This window comes from Crocuta crocuta, unplaced genomic scaffold, assembly GCF_008692635.1.
Source record: "Crocuta crocuta isolate KB4526 unplaced genomic scaffold, BGI_CrCroc_1.0 scaffold125, whole genome shotgun sequence".
NCBI lineage: Eukaryota > Metazoa > Chordata > Mammalia > Carnivora > Hyaenidae > Crocuta > Crocuta crocuta.
This window is the reverse complement of record NW_027531143.1, coordinates 2,536,731-2,555,238: the sequence shown is the minus strand read 5'-3', so window position 1 is coordinate 2,555,238 and position 18,508 is coordinate 2,536,731. Positions and strand designations below refer to the sequence as shown.

At 36.1% G+C, this 18,508-nt stretch overlaps 1 protein-coding gene across 1 annotated transcript in view; it reads right to left on the bottom strand.

Moving 5' to 3' along the window:
- Positions 1 to 5,008: 5,008 nt before the first annotated feature.
- Positions 5,009 to 18,508, bottom strand: part of IFI44 (interferon induced protein 44) — a 20,159-nt gene continuing 6,659 nt past the window's right edge. The window contains exons 4-9 of the mRNA XM_077771084.1: positions 17,959 to 18,154; positions 17,406 to 17,555; positions 12,183 to 12,354; positions 11,019 to 11,119; positions 8,725 to 8,900; positions 5,009 to 7,632 (exon numbers count right to left, since the gene is read on the bottom strand). Of these exons, the coding sequence (XP_077627210.1) occupies positions 8,733 to 8,900; positions 11,019 to 11,119; positions 12,183 to 12,354; positions 17,406 to 17,555; positions 17,959 to 18,154 (787 nt within the window). The 3' untranslated portion in view covers positions 5,009 to 7,632; positions 8,725 to 8,732. The remainder of the gene's footprint in view (positions 7,633 to 8,724; positions 8,901 to 11,018; positions 11,120 to 12,182; positions 12,355 to 17,405; positions 17,556 to 17,958; positions 18,155 to 18,508) is intronic.

Here is an 18,508-nt window from a genome sequence, read left to right as displayed (position 1 = left end):
TCTGTTCCAGTCTTTTGCCTATTTAAAATTGTTTTATCTTTGAGTAAGGATTACTTATATGCTCTGGATATGTCTTTGCTTATTTTTCTGTCTATCAGTTCTTGGTTGACATAGGTATTTCAAAGAGAAAACATTTTTTAATTTGATTCAGTCTATTTTTCAAGTTTTATTTTATGTGGATTTTTTTTGTCCCCATTAACAATTCTTTGTCTAATCCGGTATCATGAAGCTTTTCGTTTAAGCTTTCTTCTAGTAATTTCATAATTTCAGCTCTTTATTGAACTTTATGACCCATTTGGGGTTAACTTTCATATGTAAGGGTGAGGCAAGGGTTGGAGTTCCTTTCTTCCCCTGTATTTATTTATCTATTTGTTCCAGGACTGTTTTTGAAAAGGCTATCTTTTCCTGTTGAATGACTTTGAAACTTTGATTGAAAATCCACTGAAGAGTTAAGCATTAGTGCCCTTTCTGATGCTTTTTTACCGCCTCAGCTAGGAAGCACCACATTAGAACAGCAAGTCACCTATTGAAGCCTAGGTAGAGCCCCTCTTAATGGGTCATTTTTAGGAAACACTCTTACAGATGCAGACAGTTTTCACTGGTGACTTATACAGCCAAGACTCTACCTGATTCTCCACCTGTTTGCATATACACATACTTCTTTCCAGGCACCTGGGAAGAATGAAGTAAACAACATATTTCTTTAGATATTTTAAGCTGTCCTTATCTTTGATTTCAGTGAAGGGATTTGATCACCCTGAAGTGTCATACAAATTAATAAATGACGATTTAAAAGAGTGCACAGGTTACAATTAGCCCCTGTGAGTCTTTGTCTTGGAATCTGGCATATTATTCTACATTTTTGCAAAGTATTTATAATAACTGGCATTAAGGGAAAACACCAATAATAAATGTGGTGCAGAGAAAATAAGTTAATGTGTTTTTACAACTGATACTGGCTCTTAATGCAAATGATTCATTTTGTGACTAATAGCAAAAAAGAGAAAACATGAAATTAGCAGTTGAACAGAGCCACCTAGCATCATCCTGATCAACAATCACCACTGAAGCTTCCGGGGCTTGCATTCACGTGATTCTTTCTCAGGGCACATGTGTTCCCAGACTCTCGGCCCTGCCTCCCGCTGAGCTTCCTGTTCCATCCTATCTGCTCGGTCTCTTATTCCCCTGCCCTCCCCACTGCCTAGGTCTCACTGAAGATTATGAGCTTGTCTCTTCCGGCCAAACAGACTTCACCTGCCTGAAGTAGCAAAATGATATTCTCACCCCTCTGGACATACCGTCCTGTCATTTGAGCCCACAAGTGACAAACTGGGACCAATTATAGACACTTAGCACATCATTTGTAATTTTAAATCATGTATGAAAACAGAACAAACATGGATTGATTTTTATATTTTACTTTGATTCTACTCCACTGCAAATTGTGGTGAAACTTGTTTTGAATAAAACATCAGGAGAGAGTGAGATAAAAGTCACAGAAGGATGGTCTGTAACCTACAGGCTGCCAGTGTCTTTCTGTGTTTCTTCTACCACTCGCTCATCAAAGATACTTTCAAAATCAAGTTACATCACGTAGAACCTCGTCTGTCAGAGTGCACTTTGTAGAGTGTTAAGTGCCTGCCCCATATATGCAAATATTTAAATCATAGTATCTTAGACTTTCAGAGCTGGAAAAGAGCTTGGAATTAATCTTGTGTAGTCCAAGCTTCTAATTTTACAAAAAAACTAAATCTTACAGAAGTAACAAAATTAACTTCAAACCACAGAGCAAAGTGTTGAATCCCTGCATCCACAGTCCCATTTTAATCCTCAACTTCAGATTCTAGAATCTGGAACAATACCCTGCACCATAGAGAATTTCATGAATAATAATCTTGAAGGATGGAAGGAATCAATTTTCTTGACTACAAATAAGAGTTCATTCTTGTAACTAACGATTTACATGATTTTCAGGATAAGCATGTTTTCCATGCATAGAAATGTGGAATGCATAGAAAATGTAGCCCAGATGAGTGCTAAATGTTTTTAAAACAAAATAGGCCTGAAAAAGAAGCAAAATTAGAACAGTACAGGAGGAAGTCTCAAAAGTCCATTGTATGAGACCTTGAAGTATAGTATCTCAAATCTGTGGAAGTTACAAAATAGTTGCAAGTTTCTAGATATTGACTTCTTGGAATGACTCACTAAGGCCTATATGTTGAAATGCACATCCTTGGCATTGCTGGGATTCAGTTAGATGGTATCATTTTAATCTTAACTGGGCCCTTGATAGCCCCAGTCCACATTCCTGAAAAGAATCCTGGGGATCATTGTAACCAAACTCTGTGCAGAACCAACCCTCCTGAAACATTTTCACAGTCATGGATGCTTAATAGAGAATGTTGTGGAACAGGCGAATTGTCTTTTCTCAGAATACTGGGAAATTTGTAAGACAAAACATTGGGAAATATATAGTTTGAAGCCATATCTGTAGATAATAACCAACTCTAATATTGGTGTTAATAAATCAAGCTCCACACCATTTATAAAGGAAAAACACTGGCCATAACTTTCTCACCCTCTATAGCCTTATCTCAGAAAAGAGATAGAAATCTTCTCTGTCTTTGGAAGGAAAAAAAGTCTTTAAACAAAAATTCCATAAACTCTTGGTTTATGCATAATAATCCTAAATCAAATACAAATTAAAATTGAGACAACATGACACTTGAAGTACTATGTTTCCCCTCTTCCACAGAACTGGGATTGGCTGTACAAATTAACTCATGTAGAAATGGGTTCAAGACTTCGTTATCCAAAAGTAATGTAATTGGAAATCATGTTTATGAAAAGCAAAATGCAAAAGTATCCATTTTGTATGTTCATTGGTCACCATAAGACTTAAGTTTTATTCTATTCAAATTTTTATTCTGCAGATTAACAGACATGCTAAAATAGGACACATTGATATTAGCTCAAAATGCAAATATGCATAAACAATAGGTCTAGGGGCACCTGGGTATCTCAGTCTTTTAGGTGTCCGACTTTGGCTCAGATCATGATCTCGTGGCTTTTGGGCTTAAGCCCCACGTCTGGCTCTGTGCTGATAGCTCAGAGCCTGGAGCCTGCTTCAGATTCTGGGTTTCCCTCTCTCTCTGTCCCTCCCCCTGCTGGCACTCTCTCTCTCTTTATCAACATTAAATGAATGAATAAATAAATAAATAATAAATGAAATAAATAACAGAAATAACAAAGCATAACAGAACACAACATTTCCAAATACTACTGCATCTTCAACAGCAGAAGAAAATTGTTTTCTATTTAAATTATGCATACCTTTTACAAAATTGGACATTTAATTTTTTTTTCTGTTGTGATAGCTGTTTTAAGGATTAGAAGCTTTAGGGGCACCTAAGTGGGCACTTATGGGTGCATCAGTCAGTAAAGCATCCAACTTCAGCTCAAGTCATGATCTCACAGTCTGTGAGGTAAAGCCCCTCAACTGGGCTCTGTGCTGACAGCTCGGAGCCTGGAGCCTGCTTCAGATTCTGTGTCTCCCTCTCTCTCTGTCTCTCTCTCTCTCTCCCTCTCTTTCTCTCTGTCTCTGTCTCTCTCTCTCCAAAATAAACATTAAAAATTTTTTAAATAAAAGAATTAGAAGCTTTAGCAGTTTTTATTCAAGCTTCCAAATTCAACCTTCAGCATCCTTTCTACTTTGTAGAGAATTGACCAGTAGGGGGCATACATGACCAAGCCATTTAGTATGTTTCTATTTGCTATCACAAATTTGAATTTGAGATCCCTTATGCTCTTGAAGCCAAAGGCATGTTTTCTTTAAAACTGCCTATCAAACAGCCGCAAACAAAACTCCGAAAATTTGATCTTCAGTCTCTCTTGTTTTGTTATGAGCTATCAAATCCAAGTGTTATCTTTGTTTTCAACTACAAGACAGATTTATAAGAGAGACATAGTGACTTATCATTTTGTTGTTATACAAGATTGGCAATGTCCATCAGCATCCGCGTGTCTGTTTCTCACTGCCTACAATGATCATCAGTTATATATATTACTTAATTTAGTTCTTAAGGCATACCTATGAAAAAGGTGTTGTCATCTGTAAGATAAAGCAATGAGAGATTTTTAAAAGATCACTCATTGTGTAGCAGAATAGAGAACCGGACCCAGTTTTGTCTAATTCTAAAGTTGGTGTGTGACATTACTTCTCATTTTTTTTCTGTTTACAATTGTGAAATATACAACATGTGCGGAAAATTACACAAAATACAAATGTACAACTTAAAAATAACTATAAAGCAAATACCCATCTCACCACCACCCTGTTCAAAACAAAGGACATTTTGGCTCCTACAGAACCACCCAGTACGCCCCCGACTCTTCACCACCCCATACCCTTGAAAGGTAATCAGCATTTTCATTTTTATCGTCATCATTTCCTCTCTTATTTAGACATTTTTGTGAAATTTATATAAGTCTATTCACAAGGTATACATTCATTCATGTCTTTACTCTTTCGATCAATACTGTATTTGCAATTTTATACTGATGTATATAGTTACTGTTCTTTAATTTTCTTTCCTACGTGAAACGAAATATTCTATGTAATATACAACAATTTATTATCTTTCCTAATACTGTTTCCTAATACTGTTGATGAGTATGTGGGTAGTTTCCCATTTGGGATGATTATGAACAATGCTACTCTAAAAATTCTTATACATGAATTTTGATGCACACATAAAGAGTGTCACTAAGATACACAACAAGGAGTCAAATTGCCAGCCCATCATATCATCATTTTGGGTTTGTTTGCATATCTACCACTTTACTGGACACAATGCGAAAGTCTGTTAACAGGTGAACGGATAAAGAAATGGAGTATATTTACGCAATGAAACACTACTTGGCAATGAAAAGAAAGAACTGCTGATACATATGCAACAACATGGATGAGTCTCAAAATGTGCTGAATAAAAGAAGCCAGACACAAAAGAACATATTCCGTACAATTTTATGTATATAAATTCTAAAAAATGAAAACTGACTTCTAGTGACAGAGTGCAGACCAGAACAAGGGGAGGAATAAAGGGAATGGATTACGAAGGCACTTGTAATGGGGGGGGGGCTGGCGGAGGGGAGTGATAAAAAGAGTTCTCACCATGATATGTCAAGATTATTTTACAAATGTATTCATATGTCAAAACTCACCTATATTTACACCTTGAATATACGCATTTTATATGTCAATTAAATCTCAAAAGTAAAAAAGGATCAAATTATTTCAGTTTCATTATTTTTAATTACTAATGATTTTTCTGTACCGGATATTATAATTTTCTTCTTCTTTAGAGTGCTCAAGTCTTTTGTTCATTTTCTTTTATATTTTAGTTGTCTTCGAGGTCTGTAGAATTTCTTTATACATCCTTTCATTAGTTCTTTGCTAGTTGTATATTCTGCCACACTTTGCTGTGTCTTTTCACTACCTTAATGGGATTTGTTGAATATCAAAGTTACTGATTTCAATGTAGTTGAATGTGTGTTTTACTGTTTTTCTGTTCATCTGCAATGCCACCCCTATAGTAGAACAAATGTCCAGACATGTTTGAGTATGATTCTGGACTCTCTATTCTGTTCCATTAATTTATTAATGCATCAAAGTCAACTTATATTTTCTTAATACGTCTCTTTATGCCTGTTTCCCGCTTTGTTCTTCTTCAAGAAAGCCTTGACTATGTTTGACCCTTAACACTACTCTGTTAATTTTAGAATAATGTCAAATTCTTCGTGATGCTACTTCTCATTTTCAAGCTCTATTTACAAATTGAAATATAGTATGCTCACATTATGAAAACTTTATTATAATACAAAAATCAGAAACACCCAAAATCATATGGTTTGTTTCTATATAGCTATAAACCCAAAAAGGTTTAACGGAACCTATATGAAATATATTGTTGATCTATAAGGAAACTATTAGAACCACCCATTAACATTAAGATAACAGGATAGATGAGAATAAATGATCTTTACCTATGTACAATAATATGAATCAAACAATACACTATCTCATGAAGGAAGTCAGGCCCAAAAGAGTAAATAGTACATAATATTATGTAAGGGATAAAAAAGCACAAGATTAATCTATGCAATTAAAAGTCAGAATAGTGGATATCCGGGGCATAAGAGGGACTTCTAGGATGTTCTGTTTCTTATCTGAGTTCTCGTTTCATTGGTTTATTAAGTCTAGCAAAATGTATTGAGCCATCTAATTGTGAACTGTATACTTTTTATGCATATATATCACTTTAATAAAAAGCTTTTTTAAAGTAATTATTAATGACGTTAGACTTCTTAATAAGACATTCTTCACAATCTAAAGGAGAAACTAGATGTAAAACTTCCCTAACTATAAGATACATATTGTGGTACCTCTCCAGTTCAGTTAATCCAACAGTGGCCATGTCCATAACTAACTCCCTTCTTCTAATATCACTCTTCCTGAGAAAGGATGACCTGATTCTCTTCTGGAGAAGAGAAGTGATTGTTCCTAGGGGTCAGACATATGATTTGATCTAGAACAATCACAGTTCTTTTTTGGAGTGTTTCACAATGAAACCAGAAAAGAAAGCCTTCTTCCTTTTCGGGTCATGAGGCTAAATGAATGCCAATTTGAAACCTGCATTCAGGTGGTTTAAGATTTATCAAGAATGTTAGCCTGAGAGAATGACAGCAATAGACACAAAGAAGGAAGCCGAGGGTGTGTATGTGTGTGTGAGTGTGCATACACTTGTGCGTGCATGTGTGTGTGAGAGAGAGAGTAAAAGAAAGAGAGAGGGAGAGAATACCTTTTGAATCCCTAGATTCAACCATTTCTGAGGCAGTTCGTTTCAACTCCAGCCTTTTTTATGATTTGATTATCTTTTTATTCATATCATTCAGGTTGAGTTTTGTCACTTGTAACTAAAATAGCTGGAATTGACAGAGAAATCAAATATCGTCCTTGCTAGTCTTAATCCTCTAGAACTCTTACTAATATTAATTGCCACATCCTGTAAGGGGGTTTTAGACATTAAATAAACAAACAAAAAAAGTAGCTGTGCGTGAAAGAATACAACATTAATTGGAGACCCAAAAAGAAACTCAAATATGTTAGTATATGTGCTGCCAGAGTGAGCACTCAAATACTTCAGAAATAAAATAAAAAGGCAAAATTAAGATAACGTGGGTGAGGATCAGAAGTTGCTGACAAGTTATATTAAAGTAAACTTTTCCGAAATCACACATACACATTGAAGTTAAGCTCAGGGTTTACAAGAAGAAATTTTCATTTTTCACAGATACAGAAAATAAATCCAAAAAAATTTATGATCTTTTTTTTTTACAATGGCTTTAAATCTTGCTGCTCTTAGTTATTGGCAGATATTACGAGTTTGAAGTGCATCTTCATCCAAGACATAATAAAACATGCCCCTTCTGTTTCAACTACTTCTCTTTTTTCTGTATTTTCTTATTTCTCAATTTTTGTCTTCTATGATGAGATGAAAATTATTAGTATGTGAAGGGTTCATATATTTGTTTCCTCCTTTTACACACTTGATAGTGCCTTTTCTCCAATCTCTGAGAAAAGAGAAACAAAATATTCTTAATGGTTTATTTAAGGAAAAGCAACCAGAAGGAAAAGGAGTATTCCAACCTCGACTTTGGGAGTGCATGTGCCCATCTAAAAGAGAAGAAATGGAGAAATCAAGATGGCAAAGTTGGTAGTAGCATGAGAATGTTTTAGTAGTTTGCAAGTGAGAGAGAATAAAGAGGATATTATATGCTAATTTGATTTCTCACAAATTAAAATAAGATTTGAGTATAGACTGAAATTTCTTTCTGTCTGATATTTGATTGAAACAGTGCAGCATGTATTGTTGAGAGAGGGTGAAAGAGAGTACGTGTAATGCTAAAATCTCAGGCCATAAATATGAAAGGCACATATATCTACCACTGGCATTAAGACCACACTGACTACGTGGCATTAAGAGAAACTCTGAGAAGGAGACATATCAAAAAAGTCAAGAAAGGCAGAAATGTAGGTCCTAAGAAAGAGGCATGTAATCAAGGGATGCCTGGGTGACCCAGTGGCTTAAGCGTCTGACTTCGGCTGACATCATGATCTCACAGTTTGTGAGTTTGAGCCCCACATCAGGCTCACTGCTGTCAGCGCAGAGCCTGCTTCAGATCCTCTGTAACCCTATCCTCTGCCTATCCCCTACTCATGCTCTCTCAAAAATAAATAAACATTAAAAAATGTAAAAAGAAAGAGAGGCATGTAGTCAAAGATCACACCTGGTCAGGAACAATGTTGATCCAAATCATGTCTGCGTCCCAAGCAAAGAAGCGCATTTCAGGAGAAGAGGGCAAGGATATAGCTTGGGATGTTCAAACAGTAGAAATGACAGAAGTGCATCATTTCAAAGATTCTATCTTAAGACAAGTGACAGAGAAGTAGTACAAACCTGTGGGATATACTCTAAGGGTAAGAAGTCAGGAAACGTGAGAGGAAAGAAAAATACAGCTGGCTGATGAGTTAAAGGGTAGGACTAGTCATAGGACAATGACCCAAGAGACACAACGAACTGTCAGGTACCCAATAGATCCAAGCAGGGAGTAGCCACACAGCTGACACCTGTAGTAGTGTCTACACCACTAAATGCATCTTACCTGTTTCCTCAAAAGGTCACACTTTCTAAGAAGTCTTCTGAAGCCCACAGCATATGTCTCAGCGCAGAGAGGATCAAAACATCTTTTACCGGGTCCAACTCCCACTCTGAGGTATAATTACTAACCACCAAGATGTCAGAAAGAGCAAATCCAAGTTCTTTGTGGACTACCTGTAACTGCAATACAGAAACAGTAACATATACTGTTTTAGGTCAGTATGCATTATGAAAGCAATAATAAAAAGCAGGAACTTGGCAATAGTGTTCCTGTTAGAGAAAATGAAGATAGAGATCTGGAACCATAAAGTACTTTCTTTTTTTTTTTTAATTTTTTTTTTACATTTATTTATTTTTGAGAGACAGAAAGAGGCAAAGCACAAGTGCGGGAAGGGCAGAGCGAGAGGAAGACAGAATTTGAAGCAGGCTCCAGGCTCTGAGCTGTCAGCACAGAGCCTGACGCAGGGCTTAAACCCACGAACCATGAGATCATGACCTGAGCTGAAGTCAGACGCTCAACCGACTGAGACATCCAGGCACCCCCATAAAGTACTTTCCGAAAGAACTTCACAAGTCAGCCTCCAGTACTACTGCTAATGTTCATCGAGAATACATGTAATAGATTGCATATGAATTAGAAATGAAAGGAACTAATAGTTATGTATGAAGTATTTCGGAATTGAAGCATTTTTAATACTCTTATGCTAGAGTCTATAATTTACCTGTTTCCTATTAAAAGTTTTAATAGGATTAATCTAGTTTTACTAGAGTAGTTTAATATCAATGTTTAATTCTTGCTTAGACTAATTTATCTATGGAATGATATTGCCTGGATTCAAAATAGGGTCTGTTCATTCTTAGCACTGTCAAAAACACTGACAAACAGTTTACTTTCTGTGCTTTCATTTTCTCATCTATAAAATGTAGTAATGGCAGTACCCATCTCCCAAGGTTGTTATAAGTATTGAATAAGAAAATTTATCACATATGTAGTGCTCAGCAAATATTAGCTATCATTATATCCTCCCTACTGGTGTTCCCAAGTTCAGGTTCCTTTGACTCTGATTTATTCTGCATATGGGTGGCAAATTAATTTTTGTTAAGCTTTACTTTAGTGACATCACTACTCTTCATAGTAGCATTATCTGCAATAGCCAAATTATGGAAAGAGCCCAAGTGTCCATCAAATGATGTATGGATAAAGAATATATATATATATATACATACATATATTAAAGCAGGAATAGATNATATGTATGTATATATTTATATATAAATATATGTATGTATTTATTTATATAATGAACAAAGGGAAAAACAGAAAGAGACAGAGACAGAGAGCGAGAGAAACCAAGAAACAGATTCTTATTTATAAAGAACAAACTGATGGTTACCAGAGGGGAGGGGGATGGGGAGATGAGTTAAATAGGTGATGGGGATTAAGGAGGGCACTTGGAATGAGCACCGAGTGATGTACACAAGTCTGAATCACTATATTGTATACCTGAAACTAACATTATACTGTATGTGAACTGAATTTAAATTAAAAGCTTTTTAAAAAGAAGAGAAAAAGTTGCTGATTCTCTATAATGTAAACTATTAAGTAAACTCACCTCATGCAAACATAACTTTCATACTTTATCTCCCTCTATGAGGATTCAGCCCTCCACTAAACTGAATGATTCCATGCCCCCCCCACACACACACACACTGCTGTATTGACTTATGCTACCTCATGGCCTGAATTTTTCCCCCTTTTTTTCTCTTCACCTCCTGAAATCCTCTTTCTCTTTGAAAGCTATTTCCCAGTGACACTCCAATAATCAAATCTTTCCCAATCCTTTAACACAATATTTTCCTCCTCTAAACTTTCAATTTCATTTTGAGTCACTTCATGAGATTTATCATATTCGTACTCTGTCAACTTTCTCTCCTTCCGTTCCCCCACCCCCTCACCTCTGCTGATAAAACTGTAAGCTTCTGAGTGCAGGGAGATTGTTTTAATTACCTGTATCTGGTTAGAGACTATCACACTGACTTGATTATGAAAGATAATCAATAAATATTTGTTGAATTGAACCGAACTGAATTAAATTATAATGAATGGAATAATCTGTGTACCTGGAAATATATTATACATTTAATTTTTAAATCTTGGGATATGATTCTGAATTATCCAAGGAATTGCCTTAATTCTTAAGTTCAGTAGGTGCCCATTTTTATTTTTATACATGGTAATATTATGTGATTATAGTGACGTATCCTAGAAAGTGTGTCTACAAAGAAGGACATCATTACCTTCTGCTTTACAGGAATACATCTGTATATGTCTGTTAGGTCACCTTTTGTAATCAGGTCCATGCTATCCACATGAGTGAGCAAAACTACGTGTAGCATACCTAGGTCAAACAAATACATGTCATTTTGATCATTATAGATAGCATCAGTATTTTTCAGTTAATCAGTTATCAGTTATGCAATAGGCTATCACTGGAGCAATTCCAGAGATTTGGGAAGGCCCACCACCCCTCAACAATATCTCCCCCTCTAACTACTCATTTGTACTCAGAATTCCTCTGACATAGGAAATTCCCTTCATTGCTTTCCATGGTAAGAAATAAGACTTCAAATGAAACCACCTCTTGGAAGTGATAACCAAAATGGATGCTACAATGTTGTTGATTGGTTTAATATCCTGTCCAAACAGTTGTTTTTATGGAGACTAGAGAAAAGAGATCTAATAAACAAGATGGGGGAGAAAAGGCCTCAGGAAGGCAACAGAATGTGTCAAAGCATCACAAATAACTTGCTCTTCTGTCACAATGTTAGCAAGCACCTCCCTGCACACCACCCTTGCAAGGCTTTAAATTTCAGAAAGCAAGTAAATCACTCCATGCTTCTAACATAATCAAAGTGGTGGTAAACTTGCTCTTTCCCAGACAGAATGGATAAGGCCAAGAAAAGCCAGAATGGGGCACCCTAATTCTCTAGTACTGTTTACCTTCTCCTAAGACTTTATGCTACACCTTCCCTACCAAACATCTTACTTCCCTGATGCTTTTTCTTACTGAAATGTTGTTTTCCATTTCTAATTATTTATTAAGGCTCGAGGGAAAATCTAGAATTTTTGGTAAATAAGTTCATGCTAGGATAGAGTGGTAGCAGGTTGTGAGAACTGTGCCAAACTCTTCATATATATTGATTTGTTTAATCTTTGTAATAAATCTCTGAGATGGGTACTATTATCATACTAATTTTATAGATTAGGAAGTTAAGACATAGAGAGTTAAAGTCACTTGTACAAAGTCATAACGCTATCAAATACTGGATTTGATTGAACTCCACTGATGGGCCAGGGAAGATTCACATACACAATTTCTTAAGTTTTTCATCCTGTTCTGAAACCATTCTACAATATAGTCTAATATGTTGTCCTTAATAGTAAAGTGGAACGAGACTCACCACACTTTATCAACTGCCTTCGAGTTTTTTTTATCTTTGCTATCATCTCATGAGAGAGGTATTCAAGAGAGTTGATATCAAGCACAAGTGCCACACAATGGATTCTGTCCTTCAGCAGTGGGCAGTCAACATAGTTACTATGACCTGGTGTGATCGGTTTCATGGAATTAAACTGTAAGATAAGCATAGTGCAACATATTAACTCCATGGTTATTTATAAGCACATACAATGTATCAGGCACAGTGCAAGTCTCTAATATTATGAGACTAACAATCTGGTAGAGAAGACAGTCTATGCAAGTAGCTACCAACTCTTTCAAGAAGTCAGGTAAAGCTTCTGCAAGAAAGGAACACATAATCTGGGAGCTACAAAACATAGGGAATTTGTCTGATAACAGGAATAAAGGTATGAGAGGCAGTGTTCCAGATAGAAGAAGCAATGTGGGCAAAGGCAGAGGTGAGAGCATTCAGAAAGAAATCCGGTGTCATCATACAGAAGGCAGGGATGAAAGTGGTTCAAAATGAGATGCATTTATTCTTGAATTAGCAACCCCTCTGCTGGCAAAAATACAAAATGATGTATGTACAAGCCTATTAACTCCAGCACTATTTGTAATGGCAAAATTCTAATATATCAATAGCATAGAGTATTTCATGACCTCTCTGAAAAGAGGGGAGCCACAAATCCTTAGGTATTTTCTTATAGGGTAAAAAATGAAAGTAAACCAAAAAAATTTTATATCGTTGCTTATAAGGAAAAGGGAGAAATGTATTTAAAGGGGCAAAGAAAATGAATTTTTGAATATGCCCTGTTTTGTAAAGTTGACTTTAGAACTATATTTTGGTACATTAAAATTAATTGCATGTGCTTTGGGCAAATTTTAGTTGACTACTGAGGATGGTTCAATACTTTTGATCAGAGTTGTGGTGTACTTGCTATGATGGGTTGGAGAATGTATACAGCAACAGGCACAAACTCATGTGTTTACAGAGGTCTGGTAGGTAATAAAAATGAATGGAGATGTCTGGTGTAAAATAAATATATTTAAACAGGAAAAAGAGAACTATATAAATTATAAACATAAATATAAAACATAATTAAATTTAAAAACCCATCCCTAAATTAAAATAAGCAAAATGAACTTTTAAATCCATTTGGGGGTGTCCTAATCACACACAGAGAGATTATTTCTGATTGTATGATTTTTATAATTGACTTTATTTTTTTTTATTTTTTTAAATGTTTTATTTATTTCTGAGACAGAGAGAGACAGAGTGAGCAGGGGAGGGTCAGAGAGAGAGAGGGAGATACGGAATCTGAAACAGACTCCAGGCTCTGAGCTAGCTGTCAGCCTGATGTGGGGCTCAAACCCACAAACCGTGAGACCATGACCTGAGCCAAAGTTGGACGCTTAACCGACTGAGCCACACAGGTGCCCCTATAATTGACTTTAAAACACAGTAATTTGTATACTCCTACTACTTGATATGCCTTAAATATATAATATAATAATATTTTTGAAATAAAAATTAAATAAATAATGTGGTTCAAATTTTAAACTTTTGCTGATTTTAATTATGATTATATTTATACTGAATATGGTTAGGATTAAACTGTTCATGGTACTGTTAGAGTTTGTTTGAGAGACAGAGAGAGAGAGCATGAACAGAGAGAGAGAAAGAAAAAATCCCAAGCAGGCTCCACACTGCCAGAATACAGGCCGACAAAGGCCTTGATCTTACAAACAATTGAGATCACGACCTGAAACAATCAAGAGTTGGATGCTTAACTAACTGAGCCACAAAGGTGCCTTGGTACTATTACAGTTTTATTCTGAGATCAGTGAATATGTTGTGAGAAAAAGCAAATGAGTTGTGACATAACATTCCATCATCTCTGGGGTCCTTGAAAATAGAGACTCCATTTGAGAGAAAGCAGATATTGAAACAAGACAGAAGGAGATTAAGTAAAGACTGTCTAGTCCTGAATTTGAAAGAGAAGTTTCTATATAAATTTATAATGCACTTTATCATACAAAGATATATTTCTTACCTCTGTCCACCAAAAAGGTGAAGAACCAATGACCAATCTCATAGCAATAACAATTCTAATAAGCCAAACCAAGACTTCTTAGAGAAATAACTGACTCAAAAATCTGGCACTGGAAATATATAAGGTGTGTCTTGGACATCTAATCATACCAGAAATCAAGGGATATAGTAGACTTTTAGGTTCATGTCAAAAGGACTCAAGATCTAAATTGTAGAGGCTCCCACTGCTCAGACATGTTAAATGTGATATTAAGAATGGAGAAAATGGCACAGGATTGAAGCACATTAAATGTGCTCAAATCATGAGTTCATAGTGATAATGAAATAATCACTGGTCATTATTGGCAAATACAAAGAAAGCACCTTAAGATTTTAGAAGCATGTAGAAAAGAAAAAATTCTGCCTTTCCCATGTTAACTGTACTACCAGGTAATCAAACAGTAGATGAAGAGAAATTTATCTCCTCATCTAATAAATGTAAAATAAAGAAAGAATAATAAAGATAGAATATCACATTTTCATACCCTAATACATACCTGAATCTAGGCATTGAACATTAAAGAGTATTGACATTAGAAAAGCAAAAGGGATCAAATAAAACAAAATGGGTGTCTCCTCATGGAAGAGCACAGCACCTCTACAAAGTAGAAGCTGAATCTGAACATGCTTCTAGACTCAATTACTAATTTTCAGGATGCATAGAAAACAAAAGACCACAGGAAACTGCATCAAGGGATGCATACAACAAAGTTCAGACTATGTTTAAGAAACAACAGGATTTCTTAAAAAAACATTATAAGGAAAAACACCAAAAGAGATAGAGGAAGAATATACAGGTTAAAAGAGACTGAATAAATTTATTTCAATCATTTGCAAACAAACTGTTTTTTAAAATGCATGATACTAAGGTGCCTGAGTGGTTCAGTTGGTTAAGCATCTGACTCTTGATTTCAACTCAGGACATGACCTCATGGTTTCAGCTGTTGGAGCCCTGTGTTGGGCTCTGCACTGGTGGTGTGGAGCCTGCTTGGGGTTCCCTCTCTCTCTCTCTCTCTCTCTCTGTCTCTTTCTCTCCCTTTCTCTCTCTACCCCTCCCCTATTCACGCTGTCTCTGTCTCTCTCAAAATAAATAAATAAACTTAAATTTGTTTTTAAAAGCATGATACTTACTTGTAAGACAATTAGGAACTTGGACATTGGGTAATGGTTGATAAATTAAGAAACAATGATAAATTTAAGATATGATAAGGGTATTATGGCTGTCTATAACAAAAAGTATATATCTTTACATACATAAATGCATATGCATTTATGGATTAATTGTTATGACATGTTAAATTTGATTCCAAATACTATAGGAGAAGAGAAAGTGAGTAGACAGAGATAATGGGTTATGAGTCAAAGATTGTTGAAGCTGAATAAATGAGAAGTCATTAAATTGTTTTGTCTCCTTTTGCATAGGTTTAGAATTCTCTATAATAAAATTGTTTTTTTTTTAAAAAGCATATTTAAAAAAAAAAAAACTTTACCTCTATACCAAAGAATGGAAAGCCCTTGCATGAATGGAAAAATAAAACATGCTGTGTTTCTGGATAAGAAAGCTGTATATGTAAAGATGTAAACCAACTTTATATATAAAATTTTAATGTAATTTTAATCAAAGCACCAACAAATCAAACATAAATAATCAAATAAAACACAAACAGGCTCATTTGGAAAAATATATTGTGAAAATGGTCCAGAAAAACAAATGCAAGAAATAAATAACAAATATGACTTGTTCAGTGAGGCATCAAGACATTTTGATTGCTTTGGTAATTAAAACAATTAAATGATATGGCAAAAAAATGAATATCATAAAGGAATCGATAAATATAGCAATAGAACAAACTAGAGAATATAAAAACCAATCCCCATATTTAGTAGGGAAAAGATGCAAAGACATTCAATGGAAGATGTTGGCCCAATTGACTAATCATTTGGAACAGGTGAATTAATGATTAATTCAAAATTCAAATGTTTATTGAAAGTACTAGAAAGTATGGGACACCTGGGTGGCTCAGTCAGTTAAGCACCAACTTCAGCTCAGGTCGTGATCTCACCATTCATGAGTTCAGGCCCCATGTCGGGCTCCGAACTGATAGCTCAGAGCCTGGAGCCTGCTTCAGATTCTATGTCTCCCTCTCTCACTCTCTCTGCCCCTCCCCACTTGCACTTTGTCTTTCTCTTTCTTTCAAAAATAAATAAACATTAAATATAAATAAATAAAAGGACTGGAAAGTTAAAACACAAATTGATAGACTAAAGTGGCTTTCTCTTTAATCTCCTCCCCTCTCTTGCCTAGAACACGGACAAGGCTCAAGTAAGAACATCTGGAGAGCATAATGATGAAAGTCCCATGTCTTAGTCAGCTCAGGCTGCTATAAAAAATTACCTTGTGGGATGGCTTAAACAACAAAAATTACTTCTCACAGCTCTGGGGGCTAGAAAGTCCAAGATCAAGGTGCTGGCAGATTTGGTATCTGATGAGAGCCTTCTTCCTGATTTGTAGATAGCCACCTTCTTGCTGTGTCCTCATATGATGGAGACAGAGGTCATCTTTCTTATGTCTCTTCTTAAAAGGACACTAGTCCCACTCATGAGGGCTTTACTCTCATGACATACTCACCTCTCAAAGGCCCCACCTCCTAACACCACAGCACTGGTGTTAGGGCTTTAGCATATGAATTTTAGGGGGACACAAATACTTGATCCATAGCACCCCATGCTGAGGGTCTCAGAACAGAAAGTTAGAGGGACCCTTGAATTTAATAACTTTTGAGAGCTTCCACATTGACACAAAGCCACCTACCTTCAGACTTCCTGTTACATAAGAAAAATGACCTACGTGAGTAAATTGACATAGTTGGATTTCTGTTTCACGCAGCCAAAGGCAGCTGAATATGTAACAGCATTCAGAGTTGTAACAGCTATGAGAGAAGAGTCTTTTGGATGTTTTAATTCTTTGTAAAATAAAATATCAAGAAGGAACAAATGATTTTGAATGAGTACACTTGAAGAAAATAAATGATGATGCATTAAATTAGATTAGCATCTGCTGTTGTCCAGAGTAAGCAAAAATAAACACCTTAAATATCAATTATAATCTTTCAATGATTGGCCCAATCATACCTGGTATCTGTCAGAAATGTGGCCTTTCAAGATGTAGGCTATGTCATCCACACACAGTCCTTTATCTTTCACATGTAGCCCCATTGAGTCACACAGAATAAATGGCAGCAAGTTGCCATCCAACATATCCTTAATGGAATATGTCCTGTACTACAGAGGAGAAAAAAGCAATTTTAAGAGTACACTTCTTAAAAACTTGCAAACGGAGGGACGCCTGCGTGGTTCAGTTGGTTAAGCATCTAACTTCGGCTCAGGTCATAATCTCACAGCTCTGAGTTCGAGCTCTGCATCGGCCTCTGTGCTGACAGCTCAGAGCCTGGAACCTGCTTCAGATTCTGTGTCTCCGTCCCTCTCTCTCTCTGCTCCTCCTCTGCTCATGCTCTGTCTCTCTCTATCTCTCAAAAATCAATAAATATTAAAATAATAATAATAAAATTTTAATATTACAAATGGAGAAAAAGTTTACATGTAATGAAGTTGATCAGCAAAAGACTTCGAACCTAATTAATGTGAACAAAGAAGCAAAGGCTGAGTGACCTTCCAATGGACATACCTTGTCAGATACCCCAGTTGTATCAGAGCCCACCAGAGCCTGGTGTGTGACATGGCCTCGGAAAACAGACTTTACTGAGTTGAAAAAGCTAGACTTCCCAGCTCCAGTTGGGCCCAGCAGCAGAATTCGTACTTGGGGAACGAGGTTTCTATATGGTTTGTACATTTTCATGTCTGACAATAAGCTCTGGCGGAGGCTGTACAGACAAGACAATTTTAACAATGATTGAGGGTAGGTCACAAGAACTTACCACACATTGTCCTAGAATTTGTTTTTTTATGTATTATTATTTACTTTTGATGAGCCACTTTTTTTCCTACTAAAGGGACTGGAGGGGCGCCTCGGTGGCTTAGTCGGTTAAGCGTCCGACTTTCGCTTAGGTCATGATCTCGCGGTTCGTGGGTTCGAGCCCCGCGTCGGGCTCTGTGCTGACTGCCAGCTCAGAGCCTGGAGCCTGTTTCAGTCTGTGACTCCCTCTCTCTCTGACCCTCCCCTGCTCGCGCTGTCTCTCTCTCTCTCTCCTAGAAATAAATAAAACATTAAAAAATTT